The following is a 19,707-nucleotide window of genomic DNA, read 5'->3' as shown; positions in this document are numbered from 1 at the left end:
ATAGCTAAAATCCCATGTCCTAGTAAGCTGTACAACAGTCCCTTCTGCCTCCCTGAGCCTCCTGCTCTCTCACGCAACAGGGAGTAATGGAGAGTTTCCTGGGCACTGCCATGGCTGGCGCCTTGTTCTGCCTCTTCTCGGGGCAACCTCTCATCATCCTCAGCAGCACGGGCCCCATCCTCATCTTTGAGAAGCTCCTCTTTGACTTCAGCAAGTAGGTACCAGTTGGTAGAGCCCCACGCCTACTCTTGAGATTGAGGCGCCCAGCCTAAGCAAGGGTGGAGGACAGGCTGACGTTTGGTGGGGGGTGGGGGTGGGTTTGAGGGGCAGGAGGATGGAGAGGACTTGTCAGGAGGCCCCATAGGCATCTTAAAACTGTGGTTCTCGGTTCTTTCTGACTCCTGTAAGCTGCCTGTCTTGGGGTCATGAGTACAGATTAGCACATAGGGACCAAGCCAGGCCATACCACTGCTCACTAGAAAGTCAACATGGCAGGAGCTCACAAGCCCACAGTGATCTCCCAGCATCGCAGGCCTAGCTGCCTTCTGGGTCTGGAATGGACCATGCCTAAGGCCTGCTCTGGCCCATTCATCTCAAGTTTCCAAATGAGCACCAAGGTGTTAGCAGCTTTGTGACACTCAGTGAGGTCCTTTCCTTGAATTCCCAAAGACCAGGCACCCCAGACTGGGGAGATGGCTCCATAAGGACCTGAGTTCAATGCCCAGAGCTCACCTACACATAAAATCCAGGTGGCACATGTGTGATCCCAGTGCTTGGGAGGTGGAGATGGGTGGGGCCCAGGGACTCCCCAGCCTACCTGGGGGTTTCCACACATGGGCACCAACATACATACAAACCCATAAATTCATTTGCAATCTTGGACATGCACACACAGGTGCACCCACACACAGATTAGACAACCCAAGCCAGGAATTGTCCCTGTCCTGTCCTTTGAGAGACATGTATGCTACAAAAGGGGGTATGAGCCACTGGGGGTGGGGCTTGGGAGCCAAGCCCAGGAGGGTCCTTCACTTCCTTCTGCCATGCAGGGCCAATGGCCTGGACTACATGGAGTTCCGCCTCTGGATTGGCCTTCACTCAGCCATCCAGTGCCTTATCCTGGTGGCCACAGACGCCAGCTTTATCATCAAGTATATCACCCGCTTTACTGAAGAAGGCTTCTCCACCCTCATCAGCTTCATCTTCATCTACGACGCCATCAAAAAGATGATTGGTGCCTTCAGATACTATCCCATTAACACCGACTTCAAGCCTGACGCCATCACCACCTACAAATGCGAGTGCGTCGCTCCTGACACAGGTGACCGGTAATCCCCGATGTGCGCTGGGCCCCCACCCGCCCTCCCACTCCTCCCAGCACAGTTTTCAGTGCAGGGGTTATGTAGCCTGGTGCTCACCGCTCCAAAGGAGCAAATGCTGGGTCTTTGTTTCTTTATTGAAATGGGGGTCTGTCTGTGTAACCCAGACTGGCTTTGAAATTGACAATGCTAATTGCAGGGTCTTGAACTTAATTTTTGGAAAAACTCCGAGAGGATGAGAGCTCTAACAAAAGCCACCACATGGTTGTGGTAGAAAGCACTCAGGGTTGTAATTAGGAGGCTGCAGAGATACTTCAGGAAGGAGCAAGGCATGATTTATCGCAGTGTGGGCTGCTGGGAGAGTCACGCCCCTCGGTAATACTGCCCAAGTTAGGTGTGATGGCATGGCCCTTCCTAGGGCTGTTGATACATGACCGTTTGCCTCAGACATAGCACTGCCAGTGCAGTTACAAATCTTACAGAACAAGACCACCCCAGAAGGACAAACAGCCCTACAATCAGGGTGGAGGCCTTGCCAATCATGCTGTTGGGAGAGTTGGTGAAGCTGCCATCGTTCAGCTTAGGAGCGAGTGGGTCGAGAGGACTGCCGCATCATGAGGGACCACATGTGCCCTCTGGGACCACAGGATGTGGAGTGAGAATTGAGGAGAATCTCCATGACGCCGGATGCTGAGTTGAGGGAGGAAGTTAAGAGTGGGGAGGGTATCTTGAAAGCTACCGTCCGCCTTCGTTGGGGGCCAATTGCTTGGGTTGCCTGGCATTCGTGTGCCAACAGTGTTTAAAGGACCCAGCACTGAGTGGGCTTTCTGACCGAAGAAGTCATCACCTGCAAAGTGAAGGCCTCCTCAGAGTCGGGTCTCCTGGCCTCCATCATCAGAGCCATAACCATGCCCACTAAACCTCAGCTTCCCTGGAATGGTCATTAGTGTTTGTCAGAGATTCCGGCAAGTTTTTCAAAGTAGGAAAATAAGTAGATATTAGATTGTTCAATCTCTTAGCTTGATGATGATGATGGTGATGATGATGGTGATGATGATGATGGTGATGATGATGGTGATGATGATGGTGATGATGATGATAAGAGTTGATCATGTCAGGATGTCAGGTGTGGTGACACACACTTCTAATCCCAGCACTTGAGAGGCAGAGGCAAGCGAATCTTTGTGAGTTCAAGGCCAGCCTAGTCTATATAGAAAGTTTCAAACCAGCCAAGGCTATATACTGAGACCACGCCTCAAAATGTGGATTTTTGTCAGCCAGTATTCTGCTTTGTGAGTGTGGGGTTCTACTTTAGCCTGTGTGGTTGCTAGGATGCTAGGGGCATAGTGTTGGCCACTCCTCCACTCACTGCGCTGGTTTTGTAGCGATGTCTAGGCTTAACGTCTTTTTTCCTGTCTTCGTTTTTTCTAGCATTAGCTTTGAGTTGTACTATTAAGCAGTGACAGGTGACATTTACCCTTTGTCCAGGTCCTTGCCTAGATCTCTAAAGAGGTCTCACCACAGGCCCTTCTGTTCTCCTCCAGGGTGAATCTTGCCTCCGGCCAAGCTTGTTTTTACCTATATGTGTTTCTGAGATTCCCGGTTCATGCACTGGGCCCGCCCCTTCCTCAAACCTGCCTTTTAGGGACATCCATCCCTGTCTCTCTTTAGAAAGAGCCCAAACTCTGGGGTCCTGTGAGGAGCTTTGGCCACCGTGTGAATGCTCCGCCCACCTAAGGGTGCCCTACAAGCGAGTGGGGTGCTGTAGCGGCATGCACAGTGGGCTTTGTGGGGCGAGGCGGAGCTGCCTGTTTCTGAATCACTTCCGGGTTGTTCTTGCCCCAGTGCCTGATGGTCTTGCATCGTCCTCATGGTTCTTAAAGCCTGGCCTCAAGCCTGGGGGCATCAGGACCAGAATGCAGGATCGTGGGCTCCCACCCCAGATCTGAGGAATCTAGGAACTGTGGGGTAGAACACACCGGGCTGTGCGCGAACAAGCTTTCCAAGGGCGTCTGCTGCCCTCCCCGTCCCCCCCCCCCCCCCACCGCCCCAATTCTGACAAATCTTACCTTACTGAGCTGTGATTACGACTAAACCCAGTAAGATTTCTCCGCGGAGAATAAATGTGCTGGCATCAGTGCCAGTTACTTGGATTAGAACCTAGACTGCAAGTGGCCAGACATGTAGCAGACCCAGGCAGTGTGGAACTAATGGGCTCTTCTTCCCAGCTGATGTGCCACCTGCTGACTAAAGTGCTCCATCCCCCTGACTTTGCTGCACAGCCCAGTTTAAAGATGGCACACCATCCTTCGCTCACACTCTTTCTCATGCAGCCTTGCTGGGGACAGTCACTTTTTCTATTTAATTTTGTTTCCATGGTAACTGATTTGTATTCTGTTTATGGATGCTGCAAATGCTGATTTGGCCGCCCTCAACTTTTAAGTGAGTACCACTCTGCGAACACTTGAATTTACAATATTTGATACTTGGACCCTTTCTGGACTTTGCCATACTAGATTTCTTCCATCTCCTTTACAGTTTTCAGTTCTTCCTATAAAGGAATGGAGAAGCCCAAGTAGAAGACATTAAGATGCCCAGGCTGAAAACATTGGGTGCTTGGGTGCTGTTGAGTGGTGGAGAGGGTAGACCTTACTGGGCTTCTTGCCTGGCTTAACTGTCCATAATAATAATTGGGCATCGTTATCTTGTGAAGAGAGGCCATAGATTCCCCGATTTCTCATAGGTGAGGCTTTCTTCAGAATGATTCTTAGGATGTAATGGCCTCGGGACTGTTCCAACCTGAGTATCGTAGATCAGGCTGACGCAGAAGCTACCTGTTTCTGTGATCGTAGCCAAGTTGCTAGGAGCTGGGTGAAGCCCCAGGATTTGGCTTTTTTTTTTCCTGGGTGTCCATCCATAGGCAGATAGCCAACAGGAGCAAATGGGACTTCTCCAACACTTCAGACGGTGGTGGCAACTGCCACTGACCCCCCAAAGCTGCCACAGAGGAGCTGCCTGGGAGAGGCAGGGGAGAGCCAGTCTTCCTAACGCCCAATGCAGTCCAGAGAGGAGCGTGGGCAGACACATGGCCTGGAGAGCCTGGTCCTGTGGGTGATGGGCCCTTCCTACCCGGAAGAGTCAGGGAAGCCAGACACAGTAGAGGGACAGCGGGACGCGAGGCTGCGATGGCTCCTCCAGCTTTCCTCTCAGAGACTGTTAGATCCTCCAGTGACAGTTAGGGAGAGGTCGGAGAATGGGGCTTAGCTAGGGATGCAGAGTGAACAGCTGGCAGCACGCAGCTCTTTCAGGCCTCTCCTTCGGGTCCTAGATCCAGGGTTACACTTTCCTTGCCTTGCACTGTGGGGGCAGGTGATAAATATCAAAGTAAATATCAAAGCAAACATACCCTGACAGGTCCAGCTGCCTTTGAAGAGCACAGGTGGAAGGGGTAGGAGAGATGTGTCTGTAGATGAAAACCAGGCAGAGATGGGAGGTTTGTAGTTTCTCTACCAGCAACCTGGGATGGGGTCACAGCTCCAAGCATGAGCTCTGAAACCTTAGGTAACCTCAGTTACCTCATCTATAAAATGGGGACACATTGTGGAGATTTTAGGAACTTAACAAATGAGTAGTACATGGTCAGGGTTTGACAGCAAACGGCATGGAATTAGCTCTGTGGGACATTTTTTTTAAAGTTCCACAGGGGCTGGAGAGATGGCTCAGAGGAAAAGAGCACTGACTGCTCTTCCAGAGGACCCGGGTTCAATTCCCAGCACCCACATGGCAGCTCACACCTGTCTGTAACTTCATGATCTGACACCCTCACGCAGACATTCATATAGGCAAAACACTTATGTACATAAAAATGAATTTTTTTTTAAAAAAGTTCGACAGCACATAACTGGGCCCTAGCACCCATCAGGGACTCACAACCTGCCACCTTCATTGTCTCAGCACCAGGCTGTTTCTTTGAGTTGTTAGACGTAGCTGTTAGACCTCAGGGTGAGCTGCTCTGCACGGACCCAGCTGCTCTGTGTCAGTCGCGTGACGACGCCCTCCCCTTACGGGAGCAGAGCGGAAAGGTGAAACCAGTAAGATCAGAAGGAGGTGGGAAACGGTGGGGGCCCGTGGAGGCTGCAGGCTGTGCCTCTGGCAACCACTGACACACCCCATCTTCTGTGTCTTCTCCAGTATTGAATACAACTACGGTCAATGCCTCAGCCCCACTGGCAGCAAACACCAACGCGTCTCTGGTAAGCCCTTTCCCACCGGGCCAGACTGTCCGTGTGTTCTTGTTTATGGTGGGGAAGGAATTGGGAGATCAACCCCAGGAGTACCTGGGCACTGTGAACATGCTGTTAGGGTTATACCCGTAAGCACCCTATTCTACAGCATCCTCAATTGTGTGGCTTCTCTGTACAGAACTATGTGCATCCCCAGGGGAGGCAAATGATACACAGAGCTGCACACATGCACAGCCCATGGCTAGTTTCTGCCAGGGACCCCTGCGTTTCCATCCAACAGTGCACTCCCAGCCCCCCAAAGTTTAATAGGCTCCCTCTCCCAATAAATCTGATCTGTCCTTTGCACTTTTTAGTCTCCAGGGACCTAGCTGGTCTGCCTTCCCCAACAATGGTACGTGTGGGCTGCAGGCCTCTCCCAGCCTAAGTAGATGGAAGGGTGGGAGGTTATAATCGGGGCAGTGTGTAGGTCTTGGGGCGGCTTCATAAGCCGTGAATGACCTTAAAGGTCGCCTAAGTTCCCTTGCACAGGCAGCTGATGGCTCGGCCTATATCCAACTCAACTGACCACTCACCAGAACTCTTCAGATATCAGAGTTTGGGAAGAGCAGAGGGAGGCAGTGTCCACCGCGCAGTGCCTATTCTGTTAGGTGCTGTGTGCTGGGAGCTGGGCAAGCTGGGAGGCTTTGCTGTGTCTTTCCACTGCTTAGTGATTCACAGCACAGTGGTCTGAGGTTTCTGTGAGTGTGAGGACAGAAGGTGTGAGGCCTCTTGTGGCGGCTCCAAGCCACCCGCCCCCAGGAGTCCCTGTTTCCTTTCCAGTCACTGTGACTAAAGCTCCCTGGCATCAAGAGAGCAACAGAAAGGGAGAAAGGGTTTATTAGGCTCAGAATTCCAGGCTACAGCCCATCACTGCAAGGAAGTCAAGGCCGCAGGACCTTCAAACAATGAGTCACATCCAGTGAAGAATAGAGGGAGAGAGCCAGGCGTGGTGGCGCATGCCTTTAATCCCAGCACTCGGGAGGCAGAGGCAGGTGGATCACTCTGAGTTCAAGGCCAGCCTGGTCTACAAAATGAGTCCAGGATAGCCAAGGCTACACAGAGAGACTCTGTCTCGGGGGATGGGGGTGATGGGGGGGGCGGGGGGTGTGAGGAATGGAGGGATGATGAGTGCCTCTATTGCTTCGCTCGCTTTCCCCACTCTATACAGTCCAGGACCCTCTGCCTAGGGAATGGTGCCACCCATAGTGGGCAGGGTCTCCCACATCAATGAACACGATCAGGGCAGCCACAGCCACAGCCACAGCCACAGCCACAGCCACAGCCACAGGTCATCCTGATGTAGACAGTTCCTCCCAGGTGATTTTAGGTTGAATCAAGTCGGCATTTAAAAATGAACCGTCACGTTGCTCCCACACACAGTTAGCCCACGTTCAGAGGAGAGGGAAGACAGCCTTCAGTGTTGAGGGCAGGCGTAGCCACGGCATGCTGGAAAGGAACACAAACACAGGGGCCGTCGGCTCAGCAGCTCAAACCTTGCTTGCAAGCATCTGTTTACTTCACTAAGTATCCATTTCTAAACATGGGCATGCTAACTGGACTAGAGAGGGATGCTCTGAAGTTAGGAGCATTTGCTGTTCTTCCAGAGGACCCGAGTTCAGGGCCCAGCATCCATTTATGTGGGTTACAGCAGCTCCATGGGATCTGGTGTTTTCTTCTGGTCTCTGCAGGCACCTATATGCACAGGGGTATACACAAAGTCACATGCATAATTGGAATCTTCAAAAGTATGAATTAATTTTTGTCATAAGTTATTCTCCTTTTATTCCTCCACATATTACTCTTGGGAATATATAAATGCAGCCAGCCTTTGATATTCACAAAGGGATGGGTCCAAGGTCCTTAAAGATACTTAAATTCACAGATGCTCAAATCCTTTTTTTACAAAGTGCTGCACTTGAACTAACCTATTACCATCCTCTTACATTCTTTAAATCATCCTATTATTGACAACACTGAGAGACAGGCATGGTGTGGTGCATGCCTTTAATCCCAGCACCTGGGAGGCAGAGGCAGGTGGATCTCTGTGAGTTCAAGGCCAGCCTGGTCTACAAAGCAAGTCCAGGACACCCAAGGCTACACAGAGAAGCCCTGTCTCAAACAAACAACAAATGAACAAAACAAAAACAAACAAAGAACAATACAAAATATGCTCTATATGATGTATAAATATCTGCTAAAGAATGTTATTTAGGGACTAAATTGGGGGAGTCTACCTATCTAATACAAATGCAATTAGCCTTTAAAATCCGAAATGGCTTCAATTTACATATATGAAGCCCACAGCCTGAATTTTTAGCATCTGGGACACCTAGGGAGGAAGAGATTGAAACGACCCAAGAAGAAATTAATGAAAGTGTGACAGAGAGAAAGGACCAGACCCACCACGTGTCTCTGGGAAGGTAGCACTAGTAGCACCGTGGCTCACGGCAGGAAACAGATGGAAGGAGAAAGCATCTTCCTCCTATTGGCAAAACCACACATCCCAGAACACACTGCAAAAACACTCGTCAGTCCCCAGTCTGCCCGGGGAGCTGCCTGCCCCCAGGGACATCTCTGTTATTGAGGCGCCATCATGGACAGGAGGGCCAGGGACCCCTCAGAGGTGGACTGTGGGGGAAGGGCACACAGCCTAGCAGGAGGGTCCTGACTCCTTTTCTCCTGTGCTTGGTCTCCAAGTACACTCCCCTTAACCTCACAGCGCTGGACTGGTCCCTGCTGAGCAGGAAGGAGTGTCTGAGCTACGGCGGGCGCCTGCTTGGGAACTCCTGCCAGTTTGTCCCAGACCTGGCGCTTATGTCCTTCATCCTTTTCTTCGGGACTTACTCTATGACCTTGACTCTGAAGAAATTCAAATTCAGCCGCTATTTCCCCACCAAGGTAAGTATCCCTTGCTGGTAGCCAGGGCTTGCGTCCATAGTGTTCTTAAGCCTGCCTCGGCTCACTGAGACGGCTCCGCAGGTAAAGATGCTTGCTGCCAAGGCTGGCAACCTGAGTTATACTCCCCAAGACCCACATGGTGAGAAGAGATGGTCCTGTTCCCACAATTTGTTCTCTGATCTCCACAGCTGAGCCAATGACACCAGTCTAAGGACATAACAAAATAATTTTTCTTTCTTTTTTTTTTTCTTTTCGAAACATGGTTTCTCTCTATAGCCCTGGCTATCCTGGAACTCACTTTGTAGACCAGGCTGGTCTTGAACTCACAGAGATCTACCTGCCTTTTCTTTCCTGAATACTGGGGTTAAAGGTATGCGCCACTGTGCCTGGCTCACAATAAAATTTTTTTGAAAGGAACACTTCCACATAGTCTCTCCAGTGGGCTCTGTCTTCTGAGGAAATGGACAAACATGGAGGAGCTAGCCTGAGGGATCTTTACAAATTAAGAGCACAAATTTGAGCCAGGTGTGGTGGTACACGCCTTTAATCCTAGCGCTCGGGAGGCAGAGGCAGTCGGATTGCTGTGAGTTTGAGGCCAGCCTGGTCTACAAAGCTAGCTCAGGACAGCCAAGGCTACATGGAGAGACCTTGTCTTGAAAATCCAAAAAAAAAAGAGCATAAACTTTGCCCAGCCCAGTGGCTCTGGCCTGTAATCCCAGATGCATAGACATTGAGGCAGGGGGAAATTCAAAGCCATCCTGGGAAACATATACTGTCTCAAAAGAAAATATAGGGGCTACAAAAATGGCTCAAAAGTTAAGAGTATTTGCAAGCTCTTCCAGATGAACTGAGTTTGGTTCCCAGCACCCACATTGGGTGATTGACCCAATTAACTCCAGCTCCAGGGGACATGGTGCCCTCTAGTGGCCACCAGAGGCACTGCACATACATGGCATTTATTTACACACACACACACACACACACACACACACACACACACACACACACACACAAATAAAAATAAGTGTTTGGGACTAAGATTGAAGTTTTTAAAAGAGGGAAAGAGCTACAGCTCAGAGTGAGAGTGTGTATCCAGCACGCAGGAGGCCCTGGATTTAATCTCCAGTGTTGAAAATCAAACAACAAATCCACAAACCAGACTTTGGAGGCAGAAAGGTTCCTTTTTGACCTTTGGTTTCTAAACTCCTTGTGTTTCTACATTTTTTTTGTTCCCCTGGTGGCCGATTAAGTAAAAAACCTTATCGTGTGTTTATTGGCCATAGAGCCAAATTGGCTTTCTTCTTGGAAATGTTCTGTTTCAATCTGTCACGTGTTTTCTATTGAATTTGGTTTCTGTATGGCATTTACTGTTTTTGTGATCTGTATGCTGTAAGTATCTGTTTCCATTGTGTTAACTGGCCTTCAATTTTTCTTTTAAAACTTTGATGTTGCATCGTGTCTATTTCTGTGTGTGCATAGGCACACCATGGTTCCTTATGAAGGTCAGAGGACTCCATGTGGGGGTCAGTTCTCTCCTTGCACCATGTGGGTACTGGGGATAGAACTCAGGTCTTCAGGCTTAGCTTCTGAGCCTGCTCGCTCCTTTAGTTTTCCTTATTTTTTTTAAGATTTATTTATTTATTATTATGTGTACAGTGCTCTGCCTGCATGTACACCTGCAGCCAGAAGAGGGCATCAGATCACATTATAGATGGTTGTGAGCCGCCATGTGGTTGCTGGGAATTGAACTCATGACCCCTGGAAGAGCCGTCAGTGCTCTTAACCGCTGAGCCATCTCTCCAGCCCCTCCTTATTGCTTTTAAGATTCATTTGTGAGCTGGGCACAGTGGCGGACGCCTGCAATCCCAGCACTCAGGGTGTCAGGGGCTGGTGGCATTCTGTGAGTTCGAGGCCAGCCTGGTCTACAAAGTGAGTCTAAGACAGCCAAGGCTACACAGAGAAACCCTGTCTCGAAAAAAAATTTTTTAATGCATTTGTTTTATTTTATGTGTAAGAATGCTTTGCCTACATGTATGTGTGCTCACCACATGCATGCAGTGCTGAAAGAAGCTGGAAAGGCTTTGGAACTGGGGCTACAGATTGCTGTGAGCCACCACACAGCTGCTGAGAACCGAAACTTTGCAAGAGTAGCCAGGAGCCGAACCTTCCAACCAGCCTCTCCCACTCTGACTTTTCTGATGGGATCTGTTGATTAACAGAAGTCTCAGTTTTACTTGCCAGACAAACACAGCGGAATTTCCCTTGTGGAAAATACAGAAATCTCCCGGGTCATGTACCACCAAAAGCTTGTCGGTTTGCCTTTCGGGTTCGCTCTGCAGCCTGTCGTAAGCGACTCTGATGCATGATGGGAGACAGTGGCGCTTTGTGCTTTTGTATAAATAGTTCATTGTCCCAGTTTTCTGTTTTTTTTTTTTTTTTGACCATTGTCCTGCAAAGCATCCTTTGCCATGTCTCATGTCTTCCTGCAGGACAGTGGTCCCTCTGGGTTTATTTTTATTCAGTTTCACTGGATTATTTGTATGCCAGCACCCCAGCTTTAGTCTTATGCTTTATGCTAAGTACCCATCTTTGTTGTTGTTGTTGTTTTTATTTTTTCGAGGCAGGGTTTCTCTGTGTATCTTTGGCTATCCTGCACTCACTTTGTAGACCAGGCTGGCCTCGAACTCACAGGAATCCGCCTGCCTCTGCCTCCCGAGTGCTGGGATTAAAGGCGTGCGCCACCACGCCCAGCTGATGAGTATCTTTCTTTTTTTTTTTTTTTTTTTTTTTTTGGTTTTTTGAGACAAGGTTTCTCTGTGTAGCCTTGGCTGTCCTAGACTCGCTTTGTAGACCAGGCTGGCCTCGAACTCACAGCGATCCGCCTGCCTCTGCCTCCCGAGTGCTGTGAGTATCTTTCTTATAGACTAAGTTCTTCTTTGCCTTTTTCAGTAGCATCATCATCGCCCTTGCATGCCTAGCTTATGTGTGGTGTTGTTCGAGATTTCACTCAAATTAGGGACCAGTGAAATGGCTTAGCAGGTAAAGATGCTTGGTGACCTAAGTTCCATCCCTAAGACCCACGTGGCAGAAGGAGAGAACTCTCTCCCACAGGCTGTCCTCTGACCTGCACACACATGAGCTGTGACACGTACACACGTACACACACACACACACACACACACACACACATTTTTTAAAGGAAAAAAAAAGATGTTCTGTTGCCTCATGTAGAAAAACGAGGCTGCAATGGTTGGCATCCATGGGCTGGTGACCATAGAGCTGAATACCAGGTCCTGAAGACAAAAAGTGGTACCCAGGAGTGTCACCCATGCAGTGCGGAGAATGCTGTGCCCTCTGAGGTGAAGCTGAAGACAACATTGTTTTCTGACCATCAGTTCCACACCCAGATGTACGTTCCACAGAAATCTCATACATGGACAAAACTTGTCACAAGAACATTGATTCTAAAAGGGAAAAATGAAAAAAAAAAGAAAAGAAAAAAGAAAGCAACCAGATTTTCTTTTTCTTTTTCTTTTTCTTTTTTCTTTTTTTAAACTGGGTCTCATTTAGCCTAGGGTCTCACTAGCCTTAGACTTAGTTGATACAATTCTCCTGCATCAGCTTTCCAGAGTAAGAGACCCACACTGGCTAATCTGAGTCCATTTACAGCACAACAAATAAGTAAGTGGGGAGTCTGCAGAGACGACTCGTGGCTGAGAGTTGCTGTTCTAAAGGACCCGGGTTCGGTTCTCAGCACCCACATGGTGGCTCATGGCTCTCCCTTGGCAACTCCAGTTCCAGGGATATCGACAGCCTCTTCTGGCCTCTTTGGGCACCAGGAATAAATGCAGTGCGCGCACACACACACACACACACACACACACACACACACATACACACACACACACATATACAGGCAAAACACATGCACATAAAATAAAAACCCTTAAGTAAATAAAAAGGAAAAATGATGGAGCCATTAGGTTATAATTAATATACACAGACTACAGCTATCTTTATCTACCAGGGGAAATACCACAAACATGATGCGGAGCAAATAAAGTAGGTGTCAGAAGATTATCGGCACTATGCTACCACTTATGTGAAAACTTTAACCGCAAAGCACAATACTATATTTTGTTGAAGGAGATAAATTTTTCAGTGATTTTCTGTAGAAAGCAACATCAAGGATGCCACTGGATACAAGAGACAGATATCCACACAATGGAGGAATATATTCTCTCTCTCTCTCTCTCTCTCTCTCTCTCTCTCTCCTGGTTTCTCTGTGTAGCCTTGGCTGTTCTGGAATGCACCATGTTGACCAGGCTGACCTCTGATTCACAGAGATCCACCCTCTCCTGAGTTCTGGGATTAAATGTGTGAGCCACCACACCCAGGAGAATTTTTATTTCTTAAGGCAGAAGAAAGTACATTGTTAAGTACTATGCCCATCTTTGTAAAATCACCTATATTTGACAAAATGGCAAATTCATATTGTTTACCATAATCTTTGATTTGAATGCTGAGGAGGTTATAAGAAATGAAGCACATCCGTGCCCTATATTTGATTATGCTATGTGACCAATATTTATATATTTAACCTTTTAGAGTAGAAACGGAGCCAGGCATGGGGGCACACACCTTTAATCCTGGCATTCTGGAGGCAGTGGCAGGCAGACCTATGTGAGTTTCAGGACAGCCTTGTCTACATAGTGAAGTCTAGGACAGCCAGAATAATTAGTATATGAGATGACTGAGTAGTTAAAAACATGTATTTCTCTTACAGAAGACCTAGGTTCAGTCTCCAGTACACACACCAGGCAGGTCACAACTGCCTGTAACTCCATCTCTATGGATCCCGGCACCTCTGGCCTCTGTGAGCAGTGCGCTCACGTGCACAAACCCACTGTCCCTCCCACATAATTAAAAATTAAAACAAAAAAATTCTTTTTACAAAAAGAATCCACTTGACAATGGAGTCGGTGTCCCAGGCAGACGGGGAACCGAGGAGGAGAGAGGTGGTGGCCAGGGCAGGGCAGCAGTGCCACCTGCTATCATGGTGAATAAAAGGCACTGGAAAAACTAGACGCGGTGGTGTCATTGCAAACAACAGAGGCAGCTCATGGAAGGAATTTAAAAACAGCTACCCAGGATTTGGAGTGAGGGACGAGCAGGAAGGACGGTGGAAGTAAAGTCTGAGCCCCCATCCGGAGGCAGTGCTCTCAGTAATTCAAACCACGAGAGGCCAGCGAGATGGCTCAGCAAACTGGGTCCAGTCCCACAACCCACACACAGGTGGAAGAAGAGAACTGCCTCCTCAGCCTTGTTCCCTGACCTCCACGTGTGCACTGTGGCCCGTGTGCCCCGCCCCCATCACACTCACACACGGACAATAACAGCAGCGGCAACCTTAACAATGACAGAACAAATAGTTGGTTTAAGGTTTGAAGCTGTAAGTATGTTGGTTGCCATGGAGGAGACTTCCAGAACTAAAACCACGTGTAGGCATATGTGGGAAGGGAGGAAAGGTGAGTGAGGTGGAGATGCGCCTTTACTGTCTCTTTATGCCATGTGACTTTAAACCAGTTACACGCTGTTTTAATAAAAAAACTAGACAGGGTTGGGGGTGCAGGGACAAAGTCGGTGTACTGTGTCTTCCTCTGCCGTTCAAGTGGGTTCTAAAAACGGACTGTCCGAGCTCGTGCTGCTCGCCTTCTGGCTCGTTGCCAGCCAGTGGTGATAGAGAGATGGGGTAGAGGGGACAGTCAGTTGCCCAGAGCCCAGTGTCACCCCTCTGCTCAGGTGCTCAGCCATGTTGCTGGGACCTGGGATGCCCGTGGGTCTCTTGAGCATCCTTTGTTTTCTCCCACAGGCACCTGAGATGTTCATTTTTGTCTAGTGTCAGCCTTGTATTTCTTCAGGGCACCCGGGCAGGTGGGCGGTGGTTTAACTCGGAGCAGTTAACAGTGTGTGAACATGCTAAGCAGATGACAGCGTGTTCCTGCCGAGTCCTTTCCACACAGAGAACAGGTGTGCCTTTAGAACGCAGATATGGATGGGGCCCCTATTGCTCGACCACTTTCTCTGAAAAGGCACAGACACTGGGGACACTGGTTTCGAAGGGGCAGAGAGGGCAGCCTCCTAAAGACAGTGAGAGCAGAGACTCCCAGCAGATGGAAGACTTGAAAGTAGTTGTGGGTCCCCTATGAAATGGAGGGGACCCCCTTCTCTCAGCTCAGGTGGGGTACAGACAGAGGAGCTAGGGTTTCCTTCTGAGTTCAGCTCACCACCTGCTGGGTGGCCAGATTCAGTCGTTTTGACTGGAGCACGGCTTCAGCGACGGCTGCCACCCTGACTGATGCATCCCAGGCTTTGTGCCCTCAAGGTGAGCGCTGTCATTACCTGCCTCTTACAGAAGAGGAAACCAAGGCCTGGGAGAGATGGCGGACATAGCCAAGGTTGCTGGCCCAGGGTGTGAGGCCAGGCCTGCTGACTTCCCAACCCAACCCTTAACAATTCTCCTCAGTCTTCAGCAAGCCAGGAGCCTCGCTCACTTCCTCCTTCTCCTCTCTGCAGGTCCGGACCCTGGTGGCCGACTTTTCCATTGTGTTCTCCATCTTGCTGTTCTGTGGAATCGATGCCTGTTTTGGCCTGCAAACGCCCAAGCTGCACGTGCCTAATGTCATCAAGGTTTGCCCCTTGCCCCTGTCCTGGGCAGGTCACTCTGCCTGTCTCCCACTTGCTAACTTCTCCTTTGTGCTCACTGAGCTTTCCTTTCTCAGCCGAGAGACCCTGCGTACCCTGGCCCTTTGTGTGTTCCTCCCACAGGGGGTCATTTGAGAGGTGGGTGGAGCCGTGTACGTCATGATCTATGGCCGTGGGCCTTCACAGTGGAGAAGATTCTGGAATGGTCTCTCCAGGCCCGCTGAAGCCTCTGGGTTCTGGCAGAGGCTTCCTAATTCCCTGACCTACAAATGGGGCCAACTGAGACCCATTCAAAGTGATCCCTTTGAACGGTCATTGCCAGTGTGTGGCCCCCTATTAGTGTCATATTGGTTTGAGTGGGCCTCCTTGTAGCACTGCGCTCCTTCATGGGGCTCCCCTGGTATATGGCTACCACGGTCATCACCATGGCTCATATTGACAGCCTCAAGATGGAGACAGAGAACCAGTACCCTGGGGAACAGCCCCCAGGGTCAGGTAGAAGGAAGCTTAAAAAAGCAGATTCTCTGCCAGGTATGGTGGCATATCCCTTTAATCCCGCCCAGCACCAGGAAGGCTGAGGCAGGCGAATCTCTGGGAGTTTGAGGCTAGAACGGTTTACATTGTGTGGTCCAGGACAGCCAGGGCTATAGAGAGAGAGACCCTGTCTCATTAAAACCAAAAACAGTTCTAACCCAGAGTCTCGGTCCTATCCTAGACCTATGGGATCTGACACACTGAGACAGAAACTTTGTTTGTTTGTTTGTTTGGTTTTTTTGAGACAGGGTTCTCTGTGTAGCTGTGGCTGTCCTGGACTTGCTTTGTAGACCAGGCTGGCCTTGAACTCACAGCAATCTACATGCCTCTGCCTCCTGAGTTCTGGGATTAAAGGTGTGTGCCACCGCGCCCGGCTCTAAGGCGGAGACTTTAATGACTTCTCCACATGATACCAGGCATGCTTAAAGTTGAGGTCTATGATTCAAAAGTTGCTTATTTTAGGGCCTGGTAAGATGCTTCCATGGGTCAAGGTGCTTGCTGCCGAGACTGACAGCCTGAGTTCAATCCATGGAGTGCACTTGGCAGAGGAGAGAATCGATTCCCACACAATCTCTGACCATAACACATGATGCACTATGGCACAGGCACACACACAAATAAAATATCATTTTGTAAAAGTTTGTTAAAACTTCAAAAAAAAAAAAACTTGAAAAAAATTACACAGCAAGATTAGCCAGACCCAAAGTCCATTCTTCTCAATGACTTCTATACAGCCAGATTAGCTGCTCTGAAGCTGTGGGGTTTCCTATTGGATTTTGTATTTTCACCACCAAATATATTTTCATGTACTTATCTACTACCAAAAAACCCCATAAGAGCCGGGCATGGGGGCACACGCCTTTAATCCCAGCACTCGGGAGGCAGAGGCAGTCAGGATCTCTGAGTTTGAGGCCAGCCTGATCTACAAAGTGAGTTCAGGACAGCCAAGGCTATATAGAGAAACCCTAAGAGGGCAGAGACAGGCAGAGTCTGGGTGGTCACTGACCAGTCAGCCCAGCCAAAACCGTGAGCTGTATTAGTCAGAAGCCGTGAATCAAGGCTGTGGAGGGCTGAGCAACAGAGATCAACACCTGATGTACTGCTCTGGGTTTGCATGCTCACGCGCATGCACCACACAGGCAGACATGCATGCACACACGCATGCAGGTCTGAGCTGATGTTTGTCTTTTTTTTTTTTAAGATTTATTTTTTACTATGTATACAGTGCTCTGCCTGCATGTACACCTGCAGGCCAGAAGAGGGCACCAGATCACATTATAGATGGCTGTGAGCCACCATGTGGTTGCTGGGAATTGAACTCAGGACCTTTAGAAGAGCAGACAGTGCTCTTAACCTCTGAGCCATCCCTCCAGCCCCATTTGGCTTCTTATAGACAGCTCTCCATGCTCCTTAGGCAGTTGGCTTTGCAGAGGCAGCGCTGGGCCCCTCAAATGCTTTGTTCTGTCAGGTCTCGTTTCTGCCTTTTGTCTTATTCTGATGAGTGACGAATGCATATGCCCTCCTGGCTGCCCTCTCACCTTCACCTGTTTTCCCCAGGGTGTCGCAGCCCATTGTATTCCATTTAGTTCTGTAGCCTTGCTACGTCTGCCTCTGTGATGCTCTGTAAAGATGCTCTGTAAAGATGCAGGCACCCAGCATCTTTAAGAGAAAACATCGTAGTTGAAGAGCACCTCCGGATGGGGAAGGGGAAGCAGTGGGCGAGTGGGGGACACAGGCAAGTGTCCGGGACGAGGAAGAGAGGAACAGGCCTCTCCGCTTGCTCCACTCAGCCCACACGGCCTGACCGAGGCTGGTTCGTTGCCCCCTTTGGGAAGAACCCTTGGTGGGTATACCCTGCGAGCATCCTGCCCGCCCTGTTGGTGACCATCCTGATCTTCATGGACCAGCAGATCACCGCCGTCATTGTTAACCGGAAGGAGAACAAGCTGAGGGTAAGGCTGAGCCAAAAGCACAGTTGTGGGGATGGAGGAGGGATGCTCTTCCGTCCATACTTTGAGAAATCCCATTTACAGTCTTTTTTTTTTTAAATAATTTTTTTTAACCTATTACCTCCACAGTTATGTGAAGAGCGGGGACTAACTCTGACATAAGCTCTGGTGCCTCATATTTGATGACCTCCCCTTGGAGGGGAGCCCTGGTGGCACTCAAAGAAAGACTAGGCAGACTACCAAGATAAGACTTGTTAGCCTGTGGCTATAAAGTAGGGGAGGAGGTCCCCCTCGGACATGGACCTAAGGGAGGCTCTTTACAGTCTTTAGGTGAGGGAGATCTATGCTTGAGCAGGACCAAGGTGACTTAGTCTGAGAACCAGGTGCAAGCCCAGGCTGGGTCTTGGGCACAAGCTCCGTGTAGTCCTCAAAACATTTTTCTGGCTTGTGCCACCTGACAGTGAAACTTGGTCACCTCACCCATGCCGATGAGCTTAGGCCTAAAATCAGGAGGCAGAAGAATTTCCTCAGCACCCCACTTCCTGGAGCTCCCCTTCCTGCCTGTGTGTCTGAGGGGAGCTGCCTTTGGGAGACTCAAGTCAACCACTCCCTAGTCTAAGTTGGGGCCCCTTATCTGGGAACCACAGAGAGGCTGAGGCCACCGAGGACCACCTCAGGGCCCAAGGCTGAGCACCCCACATCTGTGGCCCTGGCTCAGTTTTTTTTTAAAAAGACAAGGTGGCAACTAAAGCTACCTTTGGGGCTAGTGAGGCCCACACACTTCTCAAGTCCTCAGGGGGGAAGGCAGGGGGAGCCCTTGAACCATGCTCCACAAAGTGGTTGCTTTGGGAAGGATTAGGATCCCAGAGTTTCTCCTGTCCCACTGTCCTGCAGAAGGCTGCCGGCTACCATCTGGACCTGTTCTGGGTGGGCCTGCTCATGGCGCTGTGCTCCTTCACTGGGCTCCCCTGGTACGTGGCTGCCACTGTCATCTCCATCGCTCACATCGACAGCCTCAAGATGGAGACAGAGACCAGTGCTCCGGGGGAACAGCCCCAGTTCCTGGGGGTCAGGTACAAGGGGAAGGGGGAGCAAGGCATGGGTCACCTGACCAGGAGTGGACATCTTAGGGGAAGGGACCTTGTCTCTCCTCAGGGTACTTGGGTAAGAAAGACTTTCCAAGCCAGGTGGTGGCCTCTAGTCCCAGCACTTGGGAGGCAGAGGCAGGCAGATTACTGTGAGTTCAAGGCCAGCCTGGTCTACAAAGCAAGTCCAGGATGGCCAGGATAACATAGAAAAACCCTGTCTCGAAAAACCAAAACCAAAACAAAACAAACAAAAACAAACAAAAAAGAAAGAAAGAAAGAAAGAAAGAAAGAAAGAAAGAAAGGCTTTCCCTATGACCATTGAAACCACAGCCATAGGAGGAATATTTTGATGGGAAAGAGATGAAAATTCAATTCTAAGTGGGACTTATTTCTTATAAGTCTCCAGAGTAACACAAATGTATGCACATGCATGTGCACACACACACACACACACACACACACACACACACACACACACACACACTTTTGAGCAGTGGTTCTCAACCTTCATAATGCTAAGACCCTTTAATTGAGTTCCTCATGTTGTGGTGACCCCCAAACATAAAATCATTTCTTTGCTAATTTATAACTGTATGAATCATAGTGTAAATCTCTAACATGTGATCCCCTGGTATGTGTCAGGACCCACAGGCTGAGGACCACTGCTCTAGAGTCTCACCCATAGTAGGGCCTTTTCTTGCCCTTTCTATGTCCTTCCTCGAGACCCTCTAGAGAGAGGCCTTCCCACGGGCTCCCAGCCTTCTCAGTTGCTGTACCTCTTGAGAGCCTTCCTGGACCCAGCTGGGATTCCAGCCTGTGGCCCTGGCTTGTCACTTCTGTTCCTTCCATTTGCTTCTTCATTCCTGCCCCATGTTAGGCCCCAAGCTGGCTCATGCAGGAAATCACATGGTCTGCCCCTTTGGGGCCCCAA

At 49.6% G+C, this 19,707-nt stretch overlaps 1 protein-coding gene across 9 annotated transcripts in view; it reads left to right on the top strand.

Moving 5' to 3' along the window:
- Positions 1-19,707, top strand: part of SLC4A5 (solute carrier family 4 member 5) — a 69,968-nt gene that overhangs the window by 34,586 nt on the left and 15,675 nt on the right. For 8 of the 9 annotated variants that reach the window (XM_084766856.1, XM_084766863.1, XM_084766855.1 and 5 more), the window contains 7 exons: positions 81-214; positions 1,050-1,321; positions 5,511-5,572; positions 8,300-8,500; positions 15,077-15,190; positions 17,530-17,691; positions 18,583-18,761. In XM_084766856.1, the coding sequence (XP_084622982.1) occupies positions 81-214; positions 1,050-1,321; positions 5,511-5,572; positions 8,300-8,500; positions 15,077-15,190; positions 17,530-17,691; positions 18,583-18,761 (1,124 nt within the window). The remainder of the gene's footprint in view (positions 1-80; positions 215-1,049; positions 1,322-5,510; positions 5,573-8,299; positions 8,501-15,076; positions 15,191-17,529; positions 17,692-18,582; positions 18,762-19,707) is intronic. The other variant, XM_084766862.1, reaches the window with a different exon arrangement.

The sequence above is a fragment of the Acomys minous genome (assembly GCF_964271855.1).
Source record: "Acomys minous genome assembly, chromosome: 17".
Taxonomy (NCBI): domain Eukaryota; kingdom Metazoa; phylum Chordata; class Mammalia; order Rodentia; family Muridae; genus Acomys; species Acomys minous.
Note: the sequence above shows the minus strand (reverse complement) of the source record. Positions and strands in the feature narration are given on the sequence as shown.